This window comes from Phacochoerus africanus, chromosome 3, assembly GCF_016906955.1.
Source record: "Phacochoerus africanus isolate WHEZ1 chromosome 3, ROS_Pafr_v1, whole genome shotgun sequence".
Classification (NCBI taxonomy): Eukaryota; Metazoa; Chordata; class Mammalia; order Artiodactyla; family Suidae; genus Phacochoerus; species Phacochoerus africanus.
In genome coordinates this window covers 16,480,441-16,503,879 of record NC_062546.1, presented here as the reverse complement: position 1 = coordinate 16,503,879, position 23,439 = coordinate 16,480,441, and the positions used below count along the sequence as shown (strand labels likewise).

Sequence of the window (23,439 nt, the reverse complement as noted above, 5' to 3'; positions counted from 1 at the left end):
TGGCAACGTTGACATCAGACACCAACTCTTCTGGAGTGTGTTTGTACACCGAGCATGCAAGAGTGGCTGTAGCATCTTACTGAATGTGTCTAGAATGTGTATTTCTATGGCAGGCCTTGTACTAAGCCCTCCTGCCAATCCTCTCAACAGCCCCATAATGGGCCCCACCTTTACTAACAAGGAGCTGAATGCCAAGAGAGGTGGAGCCGCTTGCCCGATTCCACACAACAAATTACATCCCAGCCCCTCTGATTCTGTGCCCTCCTACCCCTGGCTCTTCCCACCCTCCACCCATCTTCCTCACCCTGCCTGGCCCCTGCCCCAGGTCCGCCAGCCTCAGGCCCGCCAGCCTCAGGCTGGGCTCACCTCCATCGGCATAGGTCTCGGTGCCATAGCCGTCCTGCAGGCCATTGTTCCAAGTTCCCTCATACTTGGCACCGCTGCTGCTGCTCTGCCGGGTTCCATAGCGGCCCTTGAAGCCGTGCGTCCACTCGCCCTTGTAGAGCCAGCGTCCCTTGGTCTCTATGCCCAGCCCGTGCCGTTTGCCCTGGCTCCAGTATCCCTCGAAGGTGTTTCCGCTGGGCCAGGTGTAGACGCCAGCCACTTCAAAGCCAAAGTTCCAGGAGCCCGAGTATTCGCCCTGGCCCTTGGGGCCCGTGCACAGTCCGTGGCCGTGGGCCTTCCCCCCCTCCCAGCCCCCGCAGTACGACCCGCCATCATCAAAGTCAAAGCGGCCCCCGCTCATCTCATCATAGCCCCTGACCGCCTCACCGTCCTCCAGCTTTTGGGGGGAGAGGGCGATGGGGGTGCCAGCGACTCCTCCAAGCAGCTCAGGGCTGGGTCCCCCCAACTCACCACCGCCGCACCCCAGGAGGGGGTAAGCAAGATGCCACCGGAGGCTGAAGGCGCCCAGGAGCCAAGTCAGCACTGGGTCGGCTGGTCAGTGCCATGCCTGGGAGGCCCCCACTCACTCAGCCAGAGGAAGGCTGCCAGCTGGGGAGGAAGCAGGAAGGAAAGGTTCAGAGTCTCCACGGAGCGTCCCAAACCTGGCTTCCATGGAGCCACAGCAAAACCGGCGCGATCCCTTTAAGAAGCACAGTGAAAGGGCTGGGGCGGAGGGGTCCCCAGGCCAGTTTTCCAGAGGAGAAATTCCTCCTGGGTGTCAGCCCCCAGCCCGAGGCTGAATTCTTGCAGCCCGCTGGCCCCCTTCTCCTCCACCCCCGTGGGTGTGCGGGGCTGTGATCCCCCGCCCCTGCCCCGCCCCTCTCCAATCCTGCCCTCCTCCCGGGATGGAAAGGTCAGTGTTGCCCTAACAAGGCCATTGGATCTCAGAAGCTGCTCCCAAAATAACCCCCTGGCCGGCCCAGCCTCCTTCAAAGAGGGAGGGGTGTTTCAAACCCGGCTGGCGCTTCAGCCTCAGGGAGTGGCTGGAGGGATCAGGAAGGGAAGTTGGGAACTAAGTGTGGGCAGCTGGGGCCATTTGGTGGCTTTTCTTCTCTTCCACCTTCCTGGTCCCTGGCGTCTGCAGGCCAGGAGGCGAGAGCAAGACCAGCAGAACACCCAGTCCTGGGACACTTAAAATCCCCTAGAGCCCAGAGGCTAGCAAATCTCAGCCCCGGCACCACTCACATGCCCTGACGGGACCCAGGGCCAGAGCAGCACTGCCAACCCCATAAAGGAATCTGGTGACCTAAAGAGAAAGGAACGGGCCATGGGTTCACATAGGCCTTTGAAAGCAGAGGAGTGAACTCAGGAAGAGAGGTGAGGCTCTGGAAACGGAGTGGGGAAGATAAAGTGGAATCTGAGTCTAGCACAACCCCAGATTCCCTCCCACCCCCAACCCTTTCAAAACCCCAGAAAAAAGCCAGTGCAAGAAGCACAGACCACTGCTTCTCTTTCTTCCAAGGGGCCAGGAACCTGCCCGCCTCCTCTAGGTCTAAGACAGCATTGCTGGTTGTCCTGGAATGAGGCCGTCTTGGAAAAACTCAAGGATTGGGTTTTTTTTTTTTTTTTTAATTCCCTTTGCAAGCTCTCTTTTGCTGTGGTGTCCTAAGAGCCTGGGAGTCCAGACTTTAGAAAGCTCTTGGGGGCAGGGTCAAGAGCAAAGGGACCTCACCAGGCACTCCACTTCCCACCAAACTCCAATGAAAGAGACACATAAATCTCCATGACAAGAGGTTGATGGCCAAGGATAAAGACTGGAAATCCCAACTGAGCCCAGGGTTAACAGAAACACGGAGTCATTCTGGGAAAGGTGGGCGCCACCAAGAACTGGAAGCTCTGTGTGTGTGTGTGTGAGAGAGAGAGACAGAGACAGAGACAGAGACACTGGAGGGGAGGATAAAAATCACCAAAAAAGTCAGCACAGAAGGCACTTAAGAATATTAGACTATTATTATGTGACTTCAAACTTATGTGTCATCCTCCAAATCCCATGGCGACTTAGGCCACTTAAAGTCACCACGGAAGATGTACCCTTTTTTTTTTTTTTTGTCTTTTTGCCTTTTCTGGGGCTGCTCCCGCGGCATATGGAGGTTCCCAGGCTAGGGGTCTAATCAGAGCTGTAGCCACCGGCCTACCCCAGAGCCACAGCCATGTGGGATCCGAGCCGTGTCTGCAACCTACACCATAACTCACGGCAACCCTGGATCCTTAACCCACTGAGCAAGACCTGGGATCGAACCTGCAACCTCATGGTTCCTAGTCGGATTCGTTAACCACTGAGCCATGACAGGAACTCCCAGAAGATGTATTCTTTTTTAGGAAATTCATAGAGGAGTTTCCATTGTGGCTCAGTGGGTTAAAAACCTGACATGGTGTCTGTGAGGATGCGGGTTCCATCCCTGGCTTCACTCAGAGGCATAAGGATCCAGCGTTGCTGAAAGCTGCTGTGTGGGTTGCAGATGTGGTTTGGATCTGGCATTGCTGTGGCTGTGGTGTAGGCCAACAGCTGCAGCTCTGATTCAACCCCTAGCCCAAGAACTTCCACATGCTGCAGGTGTGGCTGTAAAAAGGAAAAAAAAAAAAATAATAATAATAGGGAGTTCCCATCATGGCTCAGTGGTAACAAACCTGACTAGTATCCATGAGGATGCAGGTTTGATCCCTGGCCTCCCTCAGTGGGTTAAGGATCTGGCATTGCCATGAGCTGTGTAGGTCGCAGATGCTGCTTGGATCTGGCGTTGCTGCGGCTATGGTGTAGGCCAGCAGCTACAGCTCCAATTTGACCCCTAGTCTGGGAACTTCCATATGCCATGGGTGTGGCCCCAAAAAGACAAAAATAAAAAATAAAAAAATAGAAAGGTTCTCTTCCTTAAACCCCAGATGATCCCAGTTCTTTTTCTTTTTTTTTAGGGCTGAACCTGTGATATTTGGTGGCTCCCCAGGCTGGGGGTCTAATCAGAGCTGTAGCCGATGGCCTACACTGAAGCCACGGCAATGCTAGATCTGAGCAGCATCTGCGACCTACACCACAGCTCATGGCAATGCCAGATCCTTAACCCACTGGATGAGGCCAGGGATCGAACCTGCGTCCTCACGGATTCTAGTTGGGTTCGTTAACCGCTGAGCCACGATCCCAGTTCTTACCCCTTGGTTCCTTCGTTGTTCACAGCCCCCAGCATTAAAGAGCCCAGGTAGGAACACCCAGCCTCAGAGCTCTAACTATTGCTGTTTGCCAAGCTGACTGATAGCAAATAGCAGTGGAGAAAGGATTTGAACATAGATCCTACCCCGCAACTAGCTACCCTACAATAGCCAGTAATATGGGGATGCATACATTTGGACATTATTAAGAAACCATGTTATCATCTAGGTTTTGACTCACCGTCCCCACCCTCCACTACCCCAGCAGGTTGACTGACAGTCTGCTTGCCCGATTCACTCCTGAGAAGACCTCAATGCTGGCCCTAGAGAGTTCTGCTGTTGCCACTTCTGACTGGTCTTTGGGAAATTGCACATTTCTTTCCAGCTCTGCTCTCCAGGCGAAAGGAAAGAGCATCTCAAACTGGAAGCCAGAGGAGTTTGAGTTCAATATCCTTTGTAGTTAAATGCCGAGCAAATCACCCTAATCCTGTTCTAAGGCTGGGTGGCTACTGTGTCCCAGCACGTTGTTCTGCCTGCATAAACGTAACCACTGGTCATCCACCCAGCTCCCTACGGTGGTCCCCTATCGAGGGAAAATACAGGTAAGAATCACCGTGGAACTTAAACAGAATCCCACCCCATCCGCAATCTCCCGAATTAGATTGTCCTGGGAGAAGGTTTGGGCACTTGCATTCTTTTGCAAAGCTCTTCAGATGAATCTGACTCTCACTCTTGACTAAGAACCACTGTATGTTTTCAAATTAAGACATGGTTTCTTAATAATGTCCAAATGTATGCATCCCCACATTACTGGCTATTGTAGGGTAGCTAGTTGCGGGGTAGGATCTATGTTCAAATCCCAGTTCTGCCCCTCACCAGCTGTGTGACCTTGGACCAACTGTTAATTTCTCTAAGCCACAAGTTCTCTAGGTCTGTAAAATACCTGTCTCAAAGGATTCTTGGTAGTAAGGATAATAGTATCTGCTTTATAAAGGCTTGGTGACAATTAGGTGAGTTAATGCTGTAAAAAGGCTTAAAACACACTAGACACCTAAAAAATGTTAGCTCTTATTAATATTATCCTCGTATGATAAGCTGCTGTTCAAACTATCATACTTAGTAAAATAGTCACTAAAGATGGACGAATCAACCCCTAAATATTGACTTGACACTGCAGCGCTTTCTCTTCCTGATACTTGTTTACCCTGTGGTTTTCCCCTTTTTAAATGGATAAAGTATGTTATTGGTAAAGGGACACTCTGAATTCTTAAAAGTTGGAAGTAAAGTTTTTGCCTGACTTGGTCTCACCGCTTTTTGGCATTGGCCATTAAACCAGCGTGTTGCAGGAAAAGTGAGACCCCTTGTGGCCACAGGCATATTACCACAGACTTTCTTAGGAAAACCAAGTTCTTCAGACCAAAGGCAACGTACTAAAATTGGAACGAATTTTAAACTGTTTTTAAAGGTAGCTCTCCCATTCTCTCTTTCTCTCAGATCTTGCCTTGCTCTATGGTTCTTTTCTTTAGTCAGAGGGGGGCAGTCGCTTGCTTCCTCTGTTTCTTTTTTCTTTATTTTTATTTCCCCAATACATTACTCTGTTTCTTTCTTGACTTCTCAAGCGTGACAGCTTCCTGGCAGGGGTGGGGGCAGGTGGAGAGGAAGGGACTGAGAAAAAACAGCACACAGAAAGCCACTTGGGTTCCTTTCCAGCCATAGAAGACTCAGCTGAAGAAGCCTCATCTCCTCAGACAAGTTACCTGGCTGAATTAGGTGGCTTCGGACATGCTAGGGCTCCTCCCCCAAATTAAGAGCCCTTTGTGGCAAAGGTCACCTTCATTCCAAAAAAAAAAAAAAAGGCGAACGCTTCCTTAGTGCTACCTGGCACTCCGGCTCATCTCTGTGTCCTCATCTTTCCTTCTCCACACTGTGTCAGTGGCAACTGACAACCCCCTTCTGGAGCAGTGTTTTCTCTCGATTTCCAGGGCTTGGCTCTTGGTTCTGCTTCAGCCTCACCAGCTGCTCCTACTCAAGTCTTGCTAGTTCTTCCTCATTCCCCTGAAATCTACACCTTGGAAATGGCCCAGAGCTTGGCCCTTCAACCAATTATCTACATTTACTTCCCAGGTAGCTTTCATTACCACCTGCCTCCTGATGGCTCCTAAATTTCTATCTTCAGGAGATATCTCTCTCCTGATCTTATTTTGTTTTGTCTTTTGTCCTTTTAGGGCTGCCCTCGAGGCCTATGGACATTCCCAGGCTAGGGGTCTAATCGGAGCTGTAGCTGCCAGCCTACATCAAAGCCACAGCAACGCCAGATCCGAGCCGCATCTGCGACCGACACCACAGCTCACAGCAACGCCGGATCCTGAACCCACTGAGCGAGGCCAGGAATCGAATCCGAAACCTCATGGTTCCTAGTTGGATTTGTTTCCGCTGCGCCACGACGGGAACTCCTCTCCTGATCTTTAGTCGCATATCCAACTGCTGACTTGATCTCTCCATGATATTTCACAAGCACCTCCGACTTGCCAAGATCAAAACCAAACTCCCAGTCTCCTCCCAGATCTGCTCCTCCAGCCAAGTTTCCAGAAAGCTTTGGAGTCATTCTTAACCCCAGTTGTTCTCTCACACCCTATATCCATCAGCAAATCCCTTCAGCTCTACCTTCAGAATAACTTCAGAATACTTCTTTTCTCCTGCACTGTCAGGAGTCTGAGCCACTGGGAGATACTGCCTGGTGTATGGCAGTAGCCTGTCTCCCTTCCCCTCCCCCAGCTCCCCTCTTTGTCTACAGAACAGCCGGTGCTCTTTCTAAAAGACAAGTCTGATACATCTCTCCTCCAACCCCCCTCCAAAGGTTCCCTATCTCCTCCGGGTCAAAATCTTTAAAATGAGCACCTCCACGGTCTGCCCAACCCATGCCTCTGTGGCCTCGCCTGCTCTAAGCCAGCCATCTGTCTGTTCTTCTGCCAAGAGGCTCTTCCCCCAACTATCCACATGGCTCCCTCCCTTTCTTCAGATCTCTGCTCAAAGGTCACCTCCTCACAGAAGCTTCTCTGACCATCCCAAATAAAATAGCTACTCCTCCCCCTGCCCCAGCCCTTACTGTCTCTCAATCCTCTCTCCATAGCATCTTCTCCACCGAGGATGTGATGTTGTTCTATTCCCAGCTCCTAGGATAGTGTGCCCGCTGCATCGTAGGCACTTGATATATTTGCCGAATGAGTGTTCAATGAAGAGTTATTCAATAAAGGGACACATCAGGATGCTACTTTCCAAAACATCAAGAGTAAAAATTTCTCAAGCCACAATCTGAATCCACTTTTCAGGATGCACTTGACTAACATTGGTTCTATAAGTTGCACTCACAAAAAAATCAAATGTTCCCATCAGGGAGACATATTAAAATTGGCCCGACTGGGTTTAGCGGAGTAATTTAGGGCTTCAAGATTCATGTTTTGGAGTTTCCCTTGTGGCTCAGCAGTAATGAATCCAGCTAGTCTGTGAGGATGCAGGTTCCATCCCTGGCCTTGCTCAGTGGGTTAAGGATCTGGCATTGCAGTGAGCTGTGGTGTAGGTCACAGATGCAGCTCGGATCCTGCGTTGCTGTGGCTGTGGTGCAAGCCTGCAGCTGCAGCTCTCATTTGACCCCTAGCCTGGGAACTTCTGTGTGCCTCGGGTGTGGCCCTAATACAGAAGAACACTGTAAATCAACTATAGTGAGAGGAAAAAAAAAATCTTAAAAAAAAGATGCATATTGATTTTGACTAAGATGTAAATGCTTATACCTCATTCCTGCAAATCTGGAAAACTAAGCTTTCATCCAAGTTTGGATTTTGTCAACGGGTTACTCGGCCATTGGAACTTTGTCCTTTCAATCCTGACACCCCTAAGAACTTTGCATAAGAGGACTGTGCATCACTCATCATTCTCTGGTGACAGTTCTGCTTATGTGCAGAATTGAATAACTGGGCCACTGGTTTGAAAAGCACACTAAAAAGGACTTAAGCAATTTAAGAACCATCCTACTTCAAGTAACATGTTCAGCCCAGTTTGCTCCACCTCTCTCTAGGAAGAAAGGTGAAACAAAACACTGGTTGTGGAAGTCAGGGTGGGGTGGCAGTTACCTTTACAACCAGAAGCTCTTAAATGTTCTAGGTTAGTGGATCTCAAAGAACATAGTATTTGCCTTTTTCATGCTTAGTCTCTCACAAGTGTAGTTTTCCAAGTCACATGACATGTGACATCACAAGGGATTGAATGCAGATGAGAATCTAGCTGTTTTCTATTAAGCCCAACATTAAAGAGATTTGTAAAAATGTAAAACAATGCCGCTCTTCTTACTAAATATTAGTTTTGGATAAGTTATTTTCCAATTAAAAGTATTACTTATTTTAACATAAATGGATTTGTGGATTATTTTTAAATGAGTATTTTTTAAAATTTCTTACTTCCTAATATGGTAAGTATTGATAAATATAAGCCACATAAACAGCTCTTTGAGATCCTTAATATGTAAGGGTAAGTAAGAGTCCTGAAACCAGGAAGTTTCAGAACAGCAGCCTTAGAGATCCGAAACAGTGCGCCTTCTGTCAGTGTCTAACGCCGTGGTGGCGAGGCACCCTCACTACGATCAGACCCTCAGATATTACTAAGTCCGTTATTAAACTAGTAACTGGCTGGGGTCTGTCACCACTTAAGTTCAGGGATTTTCCAGTAATACCCTTCCCACCTCTCCCAAGCACAAGTGACACATTTATGAAGCCCAGACCCCACCATCTTGAATCAACCCTACAGTCTGTGGGGTGTTTTAGTAGAGTAAAACCTATTCTGTAATCTACATAAAAGTAAAACAAACCCTGTTACTATGACATTGAAATGGCTGGACAAGTTTTCACGAAATGTGACAGGTATGCTTAAGATGGTCTGGATTAAAAGTTACATGGCATACATGGGAGTGCCCATCGTGGTGCAGCGGAGACAAATCTGACTAGGAACCATGAGGTTGCAGATTCAATCCCTGGCCTTGCTCAGTGGGTTAAGGATCCAGTGTTGCCGTGAGCTGTGGTGTAGGTCACAGACGTGGCTCGGATCTGCTGTTGCTGTGGCTGTGGTGTAGGCCAGCAGCTGTGGTTCCGATTAGACCCCTAGCCTGGGAACCTCCATATGATGCAGGTTAGGCCCTAAAAAGCAAACAAACAAACAAACAAAAAAACAAAGTTTCATGGCATATGTAAAATTCACTTTGGAGCCACTTGGAAAAGAGGGTTTGCTCCAGCTGAAACTGAGGACGGGCTTGTTTTTGTTTTTTTTAACCAAACTTTGAAGGGAACTTTGGGAGGGCTGGCCATTAAATACAGGATACGGCATGTATGAAATTCTCTTTGGGAGTTGCTGGGGTGGGAGAGCAATGCAGAAAAATAAAGGATCCACCCAGAACATGTGGAACCGAGGAATGAGAGCTACATCGAAAGTGACTGAAACATGCCACGTATACTAAGATGCCGGAGACTGGACACCGAGTGGTTTCAAACATCACACCCCCTCCCTCCAGCTGAAGCAGCCCATTCCAAGTCGCTGCTTCTCACTTAAGAAACTTCATGTAACATGCCTCAGGGTGAAGAGCACCAGCAGGGGTTTATGAATTGATGGTTAATGATTCTCTCAAACAATAGGGCAGACCAGCTAGTTTATTCATATTGAATCTAAACCTTAGATCTCTGGCTTAACAAAAACATAGGAAACCTTTTAAGACACAATAAATCTTGCGTTAAATCAGAGATGGTTTAAACCGGTCACGTAACTTCTAATATTCTGGGCTGGCAGCTACAGCATGACAAGTGTGCAGTCCAGTTTCAAAGCCACATTCCATTGTTCTTGGCACCCAAATCTTAAACCGATCTGAAAAAGTGCAGTTTTATAAAGGCTTTCACCACAGACCCACTGCTACCAGTCAAGCAATTTCTTCATCCCCATGGAACATGGGGGCGGGGATGTTCTAAATGAGAGGGATTTTTCGCTGATCTGCTTGCCTTGGTGGGTATGTAAGAACTCGAGAAGAGTAAGTTTAAAGAATGAAATTAACTGAGATGCCAAGAAAAGTTTTTATTGCAAGCACAGTGAGCAGAAGGAGATGTCTTCTCACACCAAGTGGCCGGAAGGTCTGCCGTTAACTAAATCTCTCGGACAACCCTTCATTGGTTTGAAGCACAGTAATCAGCTTCCTGCTCTCAGGTGTACATCATTTCGGCCATGTGGGACATTTTCTTGGGAATATACAGGTAATATTCCATGTAGCCTGACAGGTCCTCGATGGTCACGTCATCCACGTAGACCCGGGCTTGCTCAGAACAGGAGCGGGGAGAGCCAGACAGAGTTCTTGTGTGAAGCGACTGAGAGTAGTCCTCAAGCGTGGATCTTCGCTCTGGGGCCAAGGGAGGGACGTTCTGCAGGCCTGAAAAGGAATACACCTCCATATCATGCCACCTCTGACACTGGCACTCCTTGCCTACGCATGTACATGGCTTGCCCTGGTTTAGCCTGGAAACAGACTGAAAGTCAGAGAGATCATTGGCCTTGAGACTTGCTTGGGAGACTTGAGGGACATCAGAGGAGTCTTCCTCCTTACTCTCTGATGGGAGCCTTGGAACCGAGGTTCTCAAAGGCTCGACAACCGCCCCTGTGTGGTTAGAATCGAGAGAAGGTGAGCATTCTCCTGTACTGAACTCTTTAGGAGGTGAAATTCCCAGCCCGCTGCTGCCATCAGAGGAGTCAGTCTGGCTCTTGTGCTTGAGCTGGCAGCTGGAAGCAGCAGCTATTGTACTGCAATGTATAAACTTCGGAGGATGAAGGACAGGAGACTTGGATCGTCGACGACGCTGGGTTCTCACTGCTCCTCGTGAAGACTTCCTTGTAGACCTAAGAGGGAAAAATGCACAAGAAGACGGTGGGATACAGAGCTCTCCTAAAGAGATTCCTTAAGATAGCTGGAAATTTGCCGCCTCTCTGGTTTATGAGTCTATGTAAGTCTCCCCTAAAGAATGTGCCTACCTCCATTTTCAAGCTGCTGAGTCTCTGTGTCTCAAAAACTTTGCAGCATATGAAGCTTCCCAGGCTAGGGGTCAAATTGGAGCTATACTTGCTGGCCTCTGCCACAGCCACATAGTAGCCAAACCTCGTCTGCAACCTACACCACAGCTCGTGGCAATGCTGAATCCTAACCCACTGAGCAAGGCCAAGGATCGAACCCGCAACCTCATGGTTACTCGTCAGATTTGTTTCCGTTGCACCACAATGAGAACTCCAACATACCCTTTTTTTTTTTTTTATTTCTCTCTTGTGTGTCATCACACATGAAAATTTTCCCTTTTTGGCTTGGTTTTTTTTTTTGTCTTTTCTAGGGCTGCACTGGCGGCATTTGGAGGTTCCCAGGCTAGGGGTCGAATCGGAGCTGTAGCTGCCAGCCTATGTCAGAGCCACAGCAATGCGGGATCTGAGCCTCGTCTGTGACCAACACCACAGCTCACGGCAATGCCGGATCCTCAACTCACTGATCGAGGCCAAGGATCGAACTCGAAACCTCATGGTTTCTAGTTGGATTCGTTAACCACCTAGCCACGACAGGAACACCCCCAACATCCTTATTAACAAGCTATAGAAACTGGAGAGGTAAAGGGTAGTTTTAAATTGCATTTCTTTAAACATCTGGTGCAGAACACATGCCTGCCCTGTCCCAACCCCTGGCTTGGGAATCTCTGACCAGTGGGTCTGGGGAAGTGCCCTGCACAGACAACTTAGAATGACGCTGTAAAAACTCAGTGTTGTGCTCTGGGCCCTGAATACAGCAGCTTCAGAACCACCGTGGGGCTAATGCTACTCATGGCCACTATGCTAATTACTCAACAGAGTGGCAGATTCAGGATTTATTTCTATCACTGGAAACAGGAGAAACACATATTTAGACACCTGGAAGTTTTCAGATATTAGAAATTATCAGACACACTATATAACTTTTTATAGAATATTTAAATAAGAATTGAAGAAAAAAAGACTCAAAACTGCCAAGCAAATTTGAAAACAAAACCAAAAAGTATTTTTAAAACTTTATACCTGAAATTAAACTAACGAGATGGGCCTAACAACAGAATACATACAGCTCAAAAAAAGAAATACTGAACTGGAGGATAAATTTGAATTATTTACAACAGGGGTCAGCAAACTGCAGTTTGTGGATCAAATCTGGCCCCCTATCTGTTTTTGTACAGCTCACGGACACTGCTCCTATGGGGCTAGAATTGTGTGCCCCCCCACCCCACCCCTGTTCTCCTCTCCCTTCCCTTTGCCTGCCCGCCTGGCCAGCAGATGTGCATATCACACCCCTGCCCAGGGCCTGCGCTGGCTACATGCTGGGGCTCTGCTGTGGGCAGGTGCTGCTTACTAAGAGGTAGAATCTCAGTTTGTCAGGAGGAGGGAAGGGTGTGCTGGAATGTGGGTGCCACTGAGACAGAAAGTAGAGCTGACCCTGGCACTGCCACCAGGCTGGTCGTTTCATCCCAAGATTGTCTCAGCAACTGAACACAAAGTGTGTCCACCAGCCAGGATGCTGCACATCCAGCAAACAAGGCAGGAGTTCTCGAACTTTTTAAGTATCTACATAGTATCTTTCCATTTCACCTCTTGGTCCCCAAAGCCAAAAATACTTATTATCTGACCCTTTACAAAAAAGTTTGCCAATCCTTGACCTAGAAGCCAACACACAGAGATTTAGAAAAATGTAAGAGTTAAGCGACATGAAAGACAGAATAAAGAGTCTGGAGTCTCTGAAAGAAAGAATATAGAGAATGGAAAACAAGATGATGGCTGAGAAATTTTCTGAATTGATGCGCTAAGAGAAGCTACAGATACAGGAAGCATGCTAAAGCAAGAAAACTAAAAGCAATAAAACAAACTGCAGACTATCTCAAACAACAGGAACACCTTAAAAGCAGCTAGACACTAAATAGATTATTTCCAAAAGAACAATTAGTTTGAAAGGAGGTTTTCAACATGGAAGCCAGAAGACAATGAATAATATCTTCAAGTGCTAAGAGAAAATAACTGTCAATTAAAACGATGAGGAGTTCCCACTGTGGCTCAGTGGGTTAAGAATCCAACTAGTATCCATGAGGATGCAGGTTCAATCCCTGGCCTCACTCAGAGGATTAAGGATCCAGCACTGCCATGAGTCATGGTGTAGGTCGCAGGCTCAGCTGGGATTTGGTGTTGCTATGGCTGTGGCATAGGACCACATTTGACCCATAGCCCCAAAACTTCTATATGCACTTGGTTGGCCATAAAAAAAAAAAAATTAAAACTATGATTTCAGGTATATCGTACCAGGTATAATTTCAAGAACAAGGATGAAATAAAGACTTTCAGGTAAATCAAATCCAAATGTATGTACCAGTAGAATATGATGTACACAACTCCAGGGGGCACCATTCAAATTTATTCCAGGTGGAGAACTAAGACAGAGGCCCTACTTACTCACAACAGACTTTTATCAAAGGAACTTCTGAGGGAAGTACTTTAGGAAGAGGGAGATCCTATGTGGAAGATCTGAGATGAAAGAATGGTGAGAGTAAAGAAACTGTAAATGAGATGTATCTAAACACCCAAATTTAAATAAAGTAGGTTAAATAAAACTGAAATTGTGAGAGTAAAAATAAATGACAGGACAAAAATATCGGGGAACCACAAAATGGAAGTCAGGAAGTCAGAGCAAAACCGTTCTAAAAGCACATATTGTAAAATTTCGAGGCTGACTGCTAAAAGAACTGAAACAGTAAACAAATTCCAAACCAACAGAATGAAAAATGGTAGGGAGAAAAACCAACATATTTCAGACAACTCTTTAAAAGGTGGTAAGGAGAGGGGCAGTGGGAAGAAAGAGAAAAAGAAAAAAGCAGGACCAAAAGCATAAAATAAGAGTAGAAACAAGTCCATGTAATCAAAATAAGTGTAAAGACATTAAAGTCAGCATTAAAAAAAGATTATCAGATTGAATAAAACAAAACAAGCCAAGCCATACATATTTATGTGGGACACACCTAAATTTTTGAAACACAGAATGATTGAAAACAGAAAAAGATATACTAGGCAAATACTAAAAGACAACTGTATTAGCTATATTAATTCCAGACAAAACAGACTTCAAAACAAAAGTCATCATGAGGGATTAAGAAGGTCACTGTTAGAATAAGTCTCAATTCACCAGGAAGAAAACATTCGAAACTGACATGTACCTAGGCTACACGAGCCTAACAAAACAGCTTTAAAACACATAAAGCAATACAGAAATTACCGGAAAAATAGACAGATGCAACCCAGTGGAGAACATTTCAACAAAACCCTCTCCATTATTAACAGGTCAAGCTGACCCCCACAAAAAATTATTTGAAAAAAGATCCAAATAATACATTTAAAAGCTTAATGGACATACACAGAAAGTAAAAATGACTAGAGAAGAGCCCTTCTTCTCAAACACATAGAACATTCATAAAAAGTGATTACGAACCAGGCCACACAGCAAGTCTCAGCAATTTCACTATGAGGAGAAAGGATCTTCTTTAATTGGTGCGTCTTGGGTTCTACATCATAACATACTCTTTTCTGGATACTCAGGAAAGAAAATCCAATAATATTTTAAGGTGTTAGGATAAAAATCAACTGCAGTGAGACGCTCTTACCCGTGCCAACTGTCTTTAGATACACATGTGGTTTTCAGTTTTGTATCATCTGCTGCTGTTCTGACTGATGCTCTCACACTCGTGCCTTCTCCAACAGACAGAGATGCTATGGACCTGAAGACAAGAACAAAGTTTACTGCTTAGAAAACCGCGCAAGGAGGATCTTATTGTTCTCCCAACCCAAATGCAGTTTGAATCAATACTGTTATTGTCTTTCTAGTTTGGGTTTCTCAAAAATTTCTCAGCTTTTAGTATAAATTTTCTTCCAAAATCAAATTTGGAGGATCCCGAAGAGTTCACAGTTGCAAAATCATAAGCCAAAGAATGATTCTTAAGTGTAACCAGCAGTGGGATATAAATAGACCTTCGGGCTGTTTATCTGGGGCAGATCAGGCCTTATGTCCAGGGAGAATGCTAACGACACTAACCATTTATGCGGGCAAACTAGAGCCGTGGAAACTAAGTTTAGGAGCAGAAACTTGAGGGGACTCAATCTAACTTGAAAATGAATACTTTTTCAAATAGTTCACAACTTCTAGAAAAATACTCTAATTTTTACAATTAATAAACCTGAAATAAAATATTACTCAGTTAAATCTCTGCGGTTTAAAATTACACAAATCGTATGGGTTCCCAGAGAAGAAGATAAAAAAAAACTTAAAAGAGAGAAAAATAATCTATAATCTCACAACCACCAGAGACCACCGACATTAACATTTAATGTTAAATTCTTTCGGACCTTGTTTTTTTGGCTAATACTGCAGTATGCAGAAGTTCCCAGGCCGGGGATTGAACCTATGCCACAGAAGTGACAATGTCGGGTCTTTTATCCGCTAGGTCACCAGGGAACTCCTTTTCAATATACACACACACACACACTGACACAGGCTCCTACTGTATATGTTGTGGTACTGATAAATACCCTTTAGAAAGAGACAATCTACTAAGTAAAAAAAAAAAAAAAAAAATTCACTGAAATATAATTTAAAATAAAAACAGAATTACCTAAATGTCTAATAATAGAAAATACTATACTATATAAATTAGGGTCGATCTGTACAATGGAATACTAGGAATTTATTAAAAATTCAGTGTGCTCACAACATTAAGAGAAAACAGCATAAACACTTGTACATATATTATGATATCAAATATGCAATAAAAAGTCTACAGTGCTATTACAGATGATCTAGATATTAACAGTGGTAATGGTAAATTGTGATTTTTTTTAACTTCCTTTTTTATCCTTTTTTTTGTCATTTATCCATAATAAGCATGTACTATTTTATACTCTGATAAAAAAGACTATATTGTTTTACAATAAACAGAGATTTGTCCTGATAAGACAAATACCATTAGGAGTCAAAAACCTGTTAAACAGGATCATATTAAATTCCTGGTAAGGCTTGGTTAGTTTATGAGTCAGTACCTCAGGAGTTGCATTTGTAAATCAGCAACAATATGAAACAACTAGAAATGTATGGTACACTACACCAGGGTTATTCTGCTGAGTCACAGTAATGACTCACTCCTTGTACTCTTATTTATTTGGTTTTCTCAAATGTTCTCCACTGCTCCTTCTCTTTCTATATTTTACTCAAAGTAGATCACATGCCTCAAATATATAATGTTTGACCACATATTGTACAGATATTTATAAAAGTTTTTTTTTACGTTCCAAGTAATTTTTAGGGGGACGGAAATACTTAAATGTTATGTTCCAACTTCTTAAAACACCAAGAAAGAAGTTTATCAAAAGTTACTTACATAAATTTATACACTAAAGGATTTAAATGTTTTATACATTTATACATTTTTAGTATTTTCCTAATAAAATTTTTTTTTTCTATACCTCAAATCACAAAGGAATACACTACGACTACAATCTGGAACTATTTGTTTCTCTCTTTTGTTTCTGTTTCACCAAAATAGCTTATAAAGTACTGATTAATTCTAATGGCAAGATAACTATACTGGAAAAACCACTAGGAAAAGATACTTATTTGAAGGATCACGGAAGCAAACAGAAGGACATGTAACAGCTACTGTGCATATCTGTTAGTATAAATCTTTTGATAGTACAAAAATAGTACGAGCAATAAACAGCTTTAACAACTAACATCTATTTAATTTTACTACGTGCCAGGTACTGAATGTATTTCTTCATGCTATCTTTTCAAGGTACCATATAAAGGAACAGTTAAGAGCACAGGTTCCAGACATAAATTGTCTGGGATCAAATCCTGGCTCTACTACTTCTTGCCAACGTGACCTTTTCCAAGTGATTTAATTCATCTGCAGCTCCTCTGAAAACTGGATCGTATACTCTGCAGTATTATCTTCTAAGTTGGTAGTGAGGATTAGATGATGTGTACAGAGTACTTACGCCAGTGTCTTTGACATAGCAAATAAATAATAAATTTTAGCAATTATTATTATTCCTTGTTGTGGAGTGTTTGGTTTCCATTCATGAAATGAAATATTCTTACATCCATTAACAATTTGAGATTTCTTCTAGTCTGGGGCAAAGAATGGCATGAAAAGAGTCCTCCATACACATTTTGCAAAGGGTGAAATATTAACATTCAGACAGCAGCTGGTCTGCAGGTGCCCTAATTAGTTTGGCCAAAGGGTTCAAGAATATTGATCTCAGTGACAGAACCCTAATGAATAGAGGTTTCCATAGTGATCGGCTCAGCAACCAGAGTCCATGAAATCTACAATGTCTGCAGACACCCCTATTGAGCCAACTCACTTTTAGTGAAAAACAGTGATTCCCTAGAGATGCAGGAGGAACTGATGGGACACTGCCTAATAATGTCTGATTAAAAAGAGGCAGGAGGAATTCTTTTCAAAGTTAAAGAAAACCCCCAACCTTGGAGTAAAAATGAGCAGCTACTTTTCAAAATTTAACAGAAGAATTTCTTTTATAAGTAAAACAATACCATACAGAACTTGGTAAAATGTCACAATTAACATTTACACCTTCTACAAAGAAAGAGAAATTTTAGAAAAGAGCGGGCTCCCTTGAGGAAATGTCTGTTTAAATATAGTAAACAAACCCCCAATAATATATTCCATATTTAATTACCCTGATGCATCCACTCTTAACTTCTTGAAAGCGGTTTGTAGACTCTCCTCCTCTCCATCCTTGGCTTCAGATTTCATTGTGAAAGTTTTTACACTACTATGGATGTTACCGTTAATACTGAAAAAAAATAAATAAATAAAGTGAGCAAAGTGGGGTTTAAAGTACACCTTTTGTTAAAACCTATATTCCTGATACTACCATTGCTTGTTACGTAGAAAAAAAGCAAAATTTCTATTTCTAAAAGAAAGTTTCAATGTATATGATTAGGAAACTGTAGCTTTTACTTCTTAAGAGGAGACAAATGAAATGATACAAGAAATGTGTATTTATTACGATGAAATTTAAACTGTATAAATACTTGATGGCAATATCCCATTAATAGAGTGTTGAAAACTGCATCACCCAATCTGTGTTTAAGTATACTTTTTAACATGAGGGGAAATCTCTCCAATTGTAGAAGTCTAGAAAAGTATAGAAAAAAATGACCTTTGCATCAGAAGTCTAAGAAGAAAGCTCAACCTTAGGACACTGATCTGAAATGTTACCAAGTATTTGTCTCATCTAACTCTAAACATTTCAGATAAGAATAACGTTCATGAAACATGACAGCGCTCCTCCAGAGCAATCCTGACCCAGATATCAATATTTATACTCACATTAATATTCACACCCAGATATCAATATATTAATTACCATTGTTAAAGCAGGATTATAAACATGTTTCACTGAATGTCCCACACTCTACCTATAAGGTTGGTACCTCTGTTTACTTTATAGCTTTGAATAATTTATTTCAAAAGAAAGTATCGATGAACTGTACTTGCAACTCAAAAACAAACCTAAAATTAGCTAAAAGGGGTAGGAAATTTTTAAAAATTCAAAATTATTGTTCTATAGATGCTCCTTTAAATACTCTTTACTTAATCAACTAGATTGAGTAACCAAAGTTCTCCATTTTTTCCACCCTGATTTTTATCCTTAAACAAAAGAAAGAGGAAGGGAGACCAAGCACAGCAACGAGAGACACAATAGAGATGTTAACAAATTCTTTGACTCTGTCTCCCGATTTTTTTACTCAAGGTAAAAAATTTGTTAATATCAAATCCTGAACAAAAAAACAAATTAGTATCTATAACACATCACAGGGAATCAGAAAGATAAAAAGTAAAACAAAAAGTATAAGATGAGGAATTTTTGAAGCAAAGAATTCACCTCACATTCTCTATTTCTAACCTGCTACCCCCTGAACCACCCCCCCTCCCCACCCGAACCTCCCCCGCCCAGGCACTCTCAGTGAGCAGAACCTTTCTATGGCTCCTTGGATTCTCTCTGATTCCATATGTGCTCATTTTTCAAGGGTGGATTTTATCTTATTGTGATACCTCTAATATTCCAAAGGTCAGGGTGTCATAATATGTTTGATATAATGTAAACATGTAGTATCAGGGGCAGAATTAAGAAGCAAGGAATCAAGACTATTTGGTTATTTATTATACATAGAAGGTGTTTTAGGCAGATCTCTCCGGAGAGCACTAAAAACAGTCTCAAAAGAATCCAGCTAGCTTTCACCTCAACTTCTTAAGACAAAAATTTGAAATACACTCCCCGCATATATTTTGCTAGTTTATTTAATCAGTACATCAATTTGAGGAAACATTATCAATTCCATATTTTACTGGTTCCTAATCCTTCTGGATTTAGAGGAGGATTCTCTCCCAGTTACACAATGTCCCATATGCCTGGGGAGAGGGGTGAGCAAAAATCACATATTCTATTACTTTTGAAGCGCCACAGCATCTAAAAGGGTGACATCTGTAGGCTGTAAACAAATTCTTCCTGCTGGCAGAACTAAAATAAAGTTTTTATTTTATTTATTAATTTTCCTCAATTACTTTTGGACCAGTTAGTCAAAAGCTCAGGCTCTTGGCCCTTATGGAGTGAAATCATCTGAGCCAGTCTACCCATCTCTGCAGACCCCACACAAACTTTCTTCTGGCCTCTCTGGAGATCAGAACACATCACATCTACTAGTATTGACAGAATTCCTACTATATGCTTTAGCACTAGACTGGGTGCTTAGGGATACAAGGATAAACCTGACATCAGGCCTAGAATCTCATTCTTGCCCTAACACTGCACTAAGACGTTTTGCGCCCCGATATGGAACTTTTAATTATATAGTCCTAACTCTAGATGTTAATACAAACCTAGCTGACACACTAAAACTTTCTTGACACATTAAAAGATCCATCATTTAACAACCAAAACAGACCAAAATAAAACTGGCACAGACTAAAACATTAGGAATGACATTCCATCTAAACTATTTTGAGACTTTCAACATTCTGATGACTCACCTTTTCCCTCAATTATATTAACCCAGAGCAAAGGTGAATCTTAGGCATGACCTGAAGAGCTAAATCATAACATGTTCGTAATTACAAAAAGGCTTATTATGCTCCGCCCTATTCCCGGCCTCCCATTCACTCAAATCAAGAGCTGAACAACTAACTCAGTGAAACATGTATCGTTTTGCCCTTCTTCACTGATAAATTCATAAATTTGTGGAATGGATTTCTGCCGTTTTTTACTACACTAATTTCTTGAAATTGAACGATCCCCCTCAAAGATCAAACTTTTTAAAAGGCCTATTAGAAATTACCTTAAGTCAAATAACATGGGGCCTCGGATTTTCCCTAGCCTTTCAAAAAAAAACCAAAATTATTCTAAGTTCCTTCATCAAAAGGGCAAATTCCTGATTTTCTCTGATTGTCAACAAAAGCTATGGGTCACAATCTTATTTACATCTTGCAGTTTTAACCGAGACCTCTTCGAACGTCAGGCCTAGATCCAAATTTCCAGGACCCTGAAAAGACCTGAGAACGATCAATAAAAGATCTGCGCGTAAGAGTGTCATCACAATGTTAAAATATTTAGAAAATTTCCCAACCCACCAGGAAGCGTGGAGTTCGGGAAAGAAAACCGAATCCAGCAACTCTGCAAGGCGCAAATAAAACTAGGTTCAAACAATCGACCCGGGTGTCTCTTCTACCCACTCAACTCCCTAAACTCTCGGTACTAGAGCCCGATGTTAATTCTTCTCACCCAGAAAGTGGATCGGTCGTGGTTCAACAGGATTTGGGGAGAGGGAGGCTCAGAACCTGAGGGGTTCGGAGAGCGGGGAGCTGTCCAGGGCCTTAGCTCTGCCCGCCCGAGGTCCTGCAGCTGGAAGTCGCCCCCTGAGGATACTCTCCGGGCCAAAAGGAGAGGATACAGTAGGGCCGAGGGGCAAGGGATGCAGGAGGAGGAGGAGGGAGCAAAGCCGAAGCGGCAGCCAACGAGACTGGGGCGCGGAAAAGGGCGGGAAGGGGCAAAGGGCTGCCGAGGAGGGCGAAAAGGGGAAGCTACGGCCAGGCGGGAGAGGGCGGAGGCGCGGGGCGGGGGTCGCGGAGGCGGGAAGGGGCGAAGAGAGCGGGGCTCGGATAGTGCCAGGCCGCGGCGGCGGACGGAGCGCGGAGAGGCGCAGGCCCGGCTGGGCCCAGCCAGCCAGAGCCGGGGGACGACGCGACGCGACGCGAGAGGGCTCAGAGGCGGCTGCCCGCGGCCAGGCCGGGCCTCGAGGCCGAGACGCGGTGCTACGGAGCTTCTCTGTCAAGTCTGGGCACTCACCTCCTCGCGGCAGGGTCGCTCCGGTGAGCCAGTCTCGTCAGTTCAGATCGTCTCTCCCCGATCGTCGCGCCTGACTGACCCGGATCTAAACCCGCGGAGGGGGCGGCCCGCTCCTCCGGAGTCGCTCTGCGCCTGCGTCACTCGGGCACGCCCCCCGCCCCCTGTTCGCGCTGCTCCACCCCCCCGTGACTCGGCAGCGCGGCAGGCAGCGACTGCGCAGGCGCGGAGCTGTGGCCGCGCCTCTCAAACGCCTTGCACCGGCCCCTCTCAAAACACGTGCGCCTGACACCACTTCCTGTTATTCTCTTCACTCGCTCCTCCGTTCTCAAAGAGTTTGCTGGGGATGGCTTTCTGGGGCCTGCCTGCTTCCTTCTCTTGGTCAGGTGAGTGACTGGGTGAGTGGGGTTGTTTTTCGCTGTCACGGAGCCACCTCGATTTTCTGCGGTCTCCCTGTGCTTGGAGCGCTACCTGGAGTCAACAAGGCTACGGAATTCCGCGGGGTGAGGCCCAGGTGGGTGGATCTTTACGCAACGGAGCCACCTCTGAACGCTCCGCGCGAGTCTCCTGAATGCCCGAATCTGGACTTGCCTGCGGTATCGCTGGGGCTCGAACACCAGCCTTCGCCTCCCGGGGATCCCCCAGGGCTGCAGAAAAGCAAGGAGGAATCCGACACAGCTAGTACCGTGAACACGAGGCCGAAATTGGAACTGAAATGCGTTGACAAAATACCCTTGTTGTTTGACTTGAGGCAGCTGCATTTCCCTCTCTGGTTTTCTCCATTCTGTTAAATGAGGACGTTGGACTGCTTCAGCACATGTCGTTGTTTTCAGGCATGGACTCCGTTGAGAATCTGGTGAGAATTGTAGGCCGCCTCGACAGAGACGTGCACAGGCATACCAAATTTTGCAAAAAGGTTTGGGCAGTTCACCTAAGCAGGTAATTTTTAGGGATCTTTTTCTTTTGTAGGACTCCGATGGTTGCTTGGATGGCAGACAGAGAAGGGATGGGCTGAGCAACGGCTGCCACTCCCTCCAACACCAGCTCACTCACCACGCCCCAGTTCCACGTCCCCACTTCTCAGAGCTTTGTGGGAAAAGATGCTCTTCCTCAGTAAAATGGGCTCGAGTTGGTTCTGGCCAACCTTTGTGTGAGGTTGTCACTTGAACCAAAACTGGACCCTCCCACTCCCCAGTACCTTAGCTGTAATCACCTAATGGGATAGGCTGCTGAAAATAGCTTGGTATGTTCAACTTAACTATAGCCAGACTTTGGAATGCCTGGCCCATGTCTGGGGATGGAATCTACAGGTTATTTTATAAGATTGTTAAAGCATGTCTTGGGCCCTGGGTAACTTTTTAAATCCTCCTTGTTCATACCAGGGGCTCAGTAACTGACAAGGGATGAAAGAAACCTGTTAATTGTTAAGTCCCAACATCAAACCAAATTCTAATGATGGCTCCCCGCTTCTATGCAGCAACCATGCACGTGTTTGCACATTTAATATTCCTGTAATTTTACACAACAGATGAGGATGACTGGGATTCAGATATTAGCTTGTTCTAGCTCCCTTATTCTGTGTCACACAGTGCTAGGAAGTGACCGAATCAGGATTTAAACAGTCTCAAAAGCCTGGCAGTCCACTGCTTACCATCTCTCAGTATATCTTAGAATAAGAAGCAGGAAAATATGATGCATTTTTTTTTCCCCTCAGAAGTTGCCAAGTGAATTTCATTAAGACCAAATACATGTTTTTAAGCTGTTAGTCAAAAATACTGCTTCAGATAAAACCACACAACCTTGAAGGCAGGGACTGTATCTAGTTGAGTTGAATTCTGGAGGTGAGTAGGTGCTGTGTATAGTTTTGGTGCATGCTTCATTTTACCTCATTTCCATCTATGATGGCATTAAATACTAAAAACTAAAGTTTTAAGAGGCTTCCTTTTATTTTATTTATTTATTTATTTTTGGTCTTTTTTCCTTTTCTAGGGCTGCTTCCCGCGGCACATGGAGGTTCCTAGGCTAGGGATCTAATCAGAGCTGTAGACGCTGGCCTACGCCAGAGCCATAGCAACTCCTACACCACAGCCCGAGGCAACGCTGGATCCTTAACCCACTGAGCAAGGCCAGGAATCAAACCCGCAACCTCATGGTTCCTAGTCAGATTCGCTAACCACTGTGCCACGACAGAAACTCCAGGCTTCCTTTTAGGTACGCGTGTCTCTGTGGTAAAGCTGGATGCTTTCCGAGGATGTGGCTCATTACTCAGGGAGTATTTGGAAGGCGAACCTCTGGGGAAGAAAGTCTGCTAACTCACACCCCCTGATGTGGCCTGAAATTCCAAGTCGTATGTAGGCCTGATTCACTGTT

At 44.6% G+C, this 23,439-nt stretch overlaps 2 protein-coding genes and 1 long non-coding RNA gene across 3 annotated transcripts in view; 1 reads left to right on the top strand and 2 right to left on the bottom strand.

Annotated features, from left to right (window-relative positions):
• Positions 1–1,241, bottom strand: part of JPH2 (junctophilin 2) — a 74,704-nt gene extending 73,463 nt beyond the window's left edge. The window contains exon 1 of the mRNA XM_047771052.1: positions 367–1,241. Within this exon, the coding sequence (XP_047627008.1) occupies positions 367–745 (379 nt within the window). The 5' untranslated portion in view covers positions 746–1,241. The remainder of the gene's footprint in view (positions 1–366) is intronic.
• Positions 1,242–9,257: 8,016 nt separating this feature from the next.
• Positions 9,258–21,218, bottom strand: OSER1 (oxidative stress responsive serine rich 1). Its single transcript, XM_047771051.1, has 4 exons — positions 21,073–21,218; positions 17,404–17,520; positions 14,313–14,426; positions 9,258–10,503 (listed from the first exon to the last, which is right to left on the bottom strand). The coding sequence occupies exons 2-4, from the start codon at positions 17,478–17,480 to the stop codon at positions 9,816–9,818; spliced, it is 879 nt and encodes a 292-aa protein (XP_047627007.1). The 5' UTR covers positions 17,481–17,520; positions 21,073–21,218; the 3' UTR covers positions 9,258–9,815.
• A 5-nt stretch (positions 21,219–21,223) lies between these two features.
• On the top strand, positions 21,224–22,995 carry LOC125122562 (uncharacterized). The gene is made up of 2 exons (XR_007133839.1): positions 21,224–21,925; positions 22,039–22,995. It is a non-coding gene; the product is annotated as an uncharacterized LOC125122562 (long non-coding RNA).
• Positions 22,996–23,439: the final 444 nt, after the last annotated feature.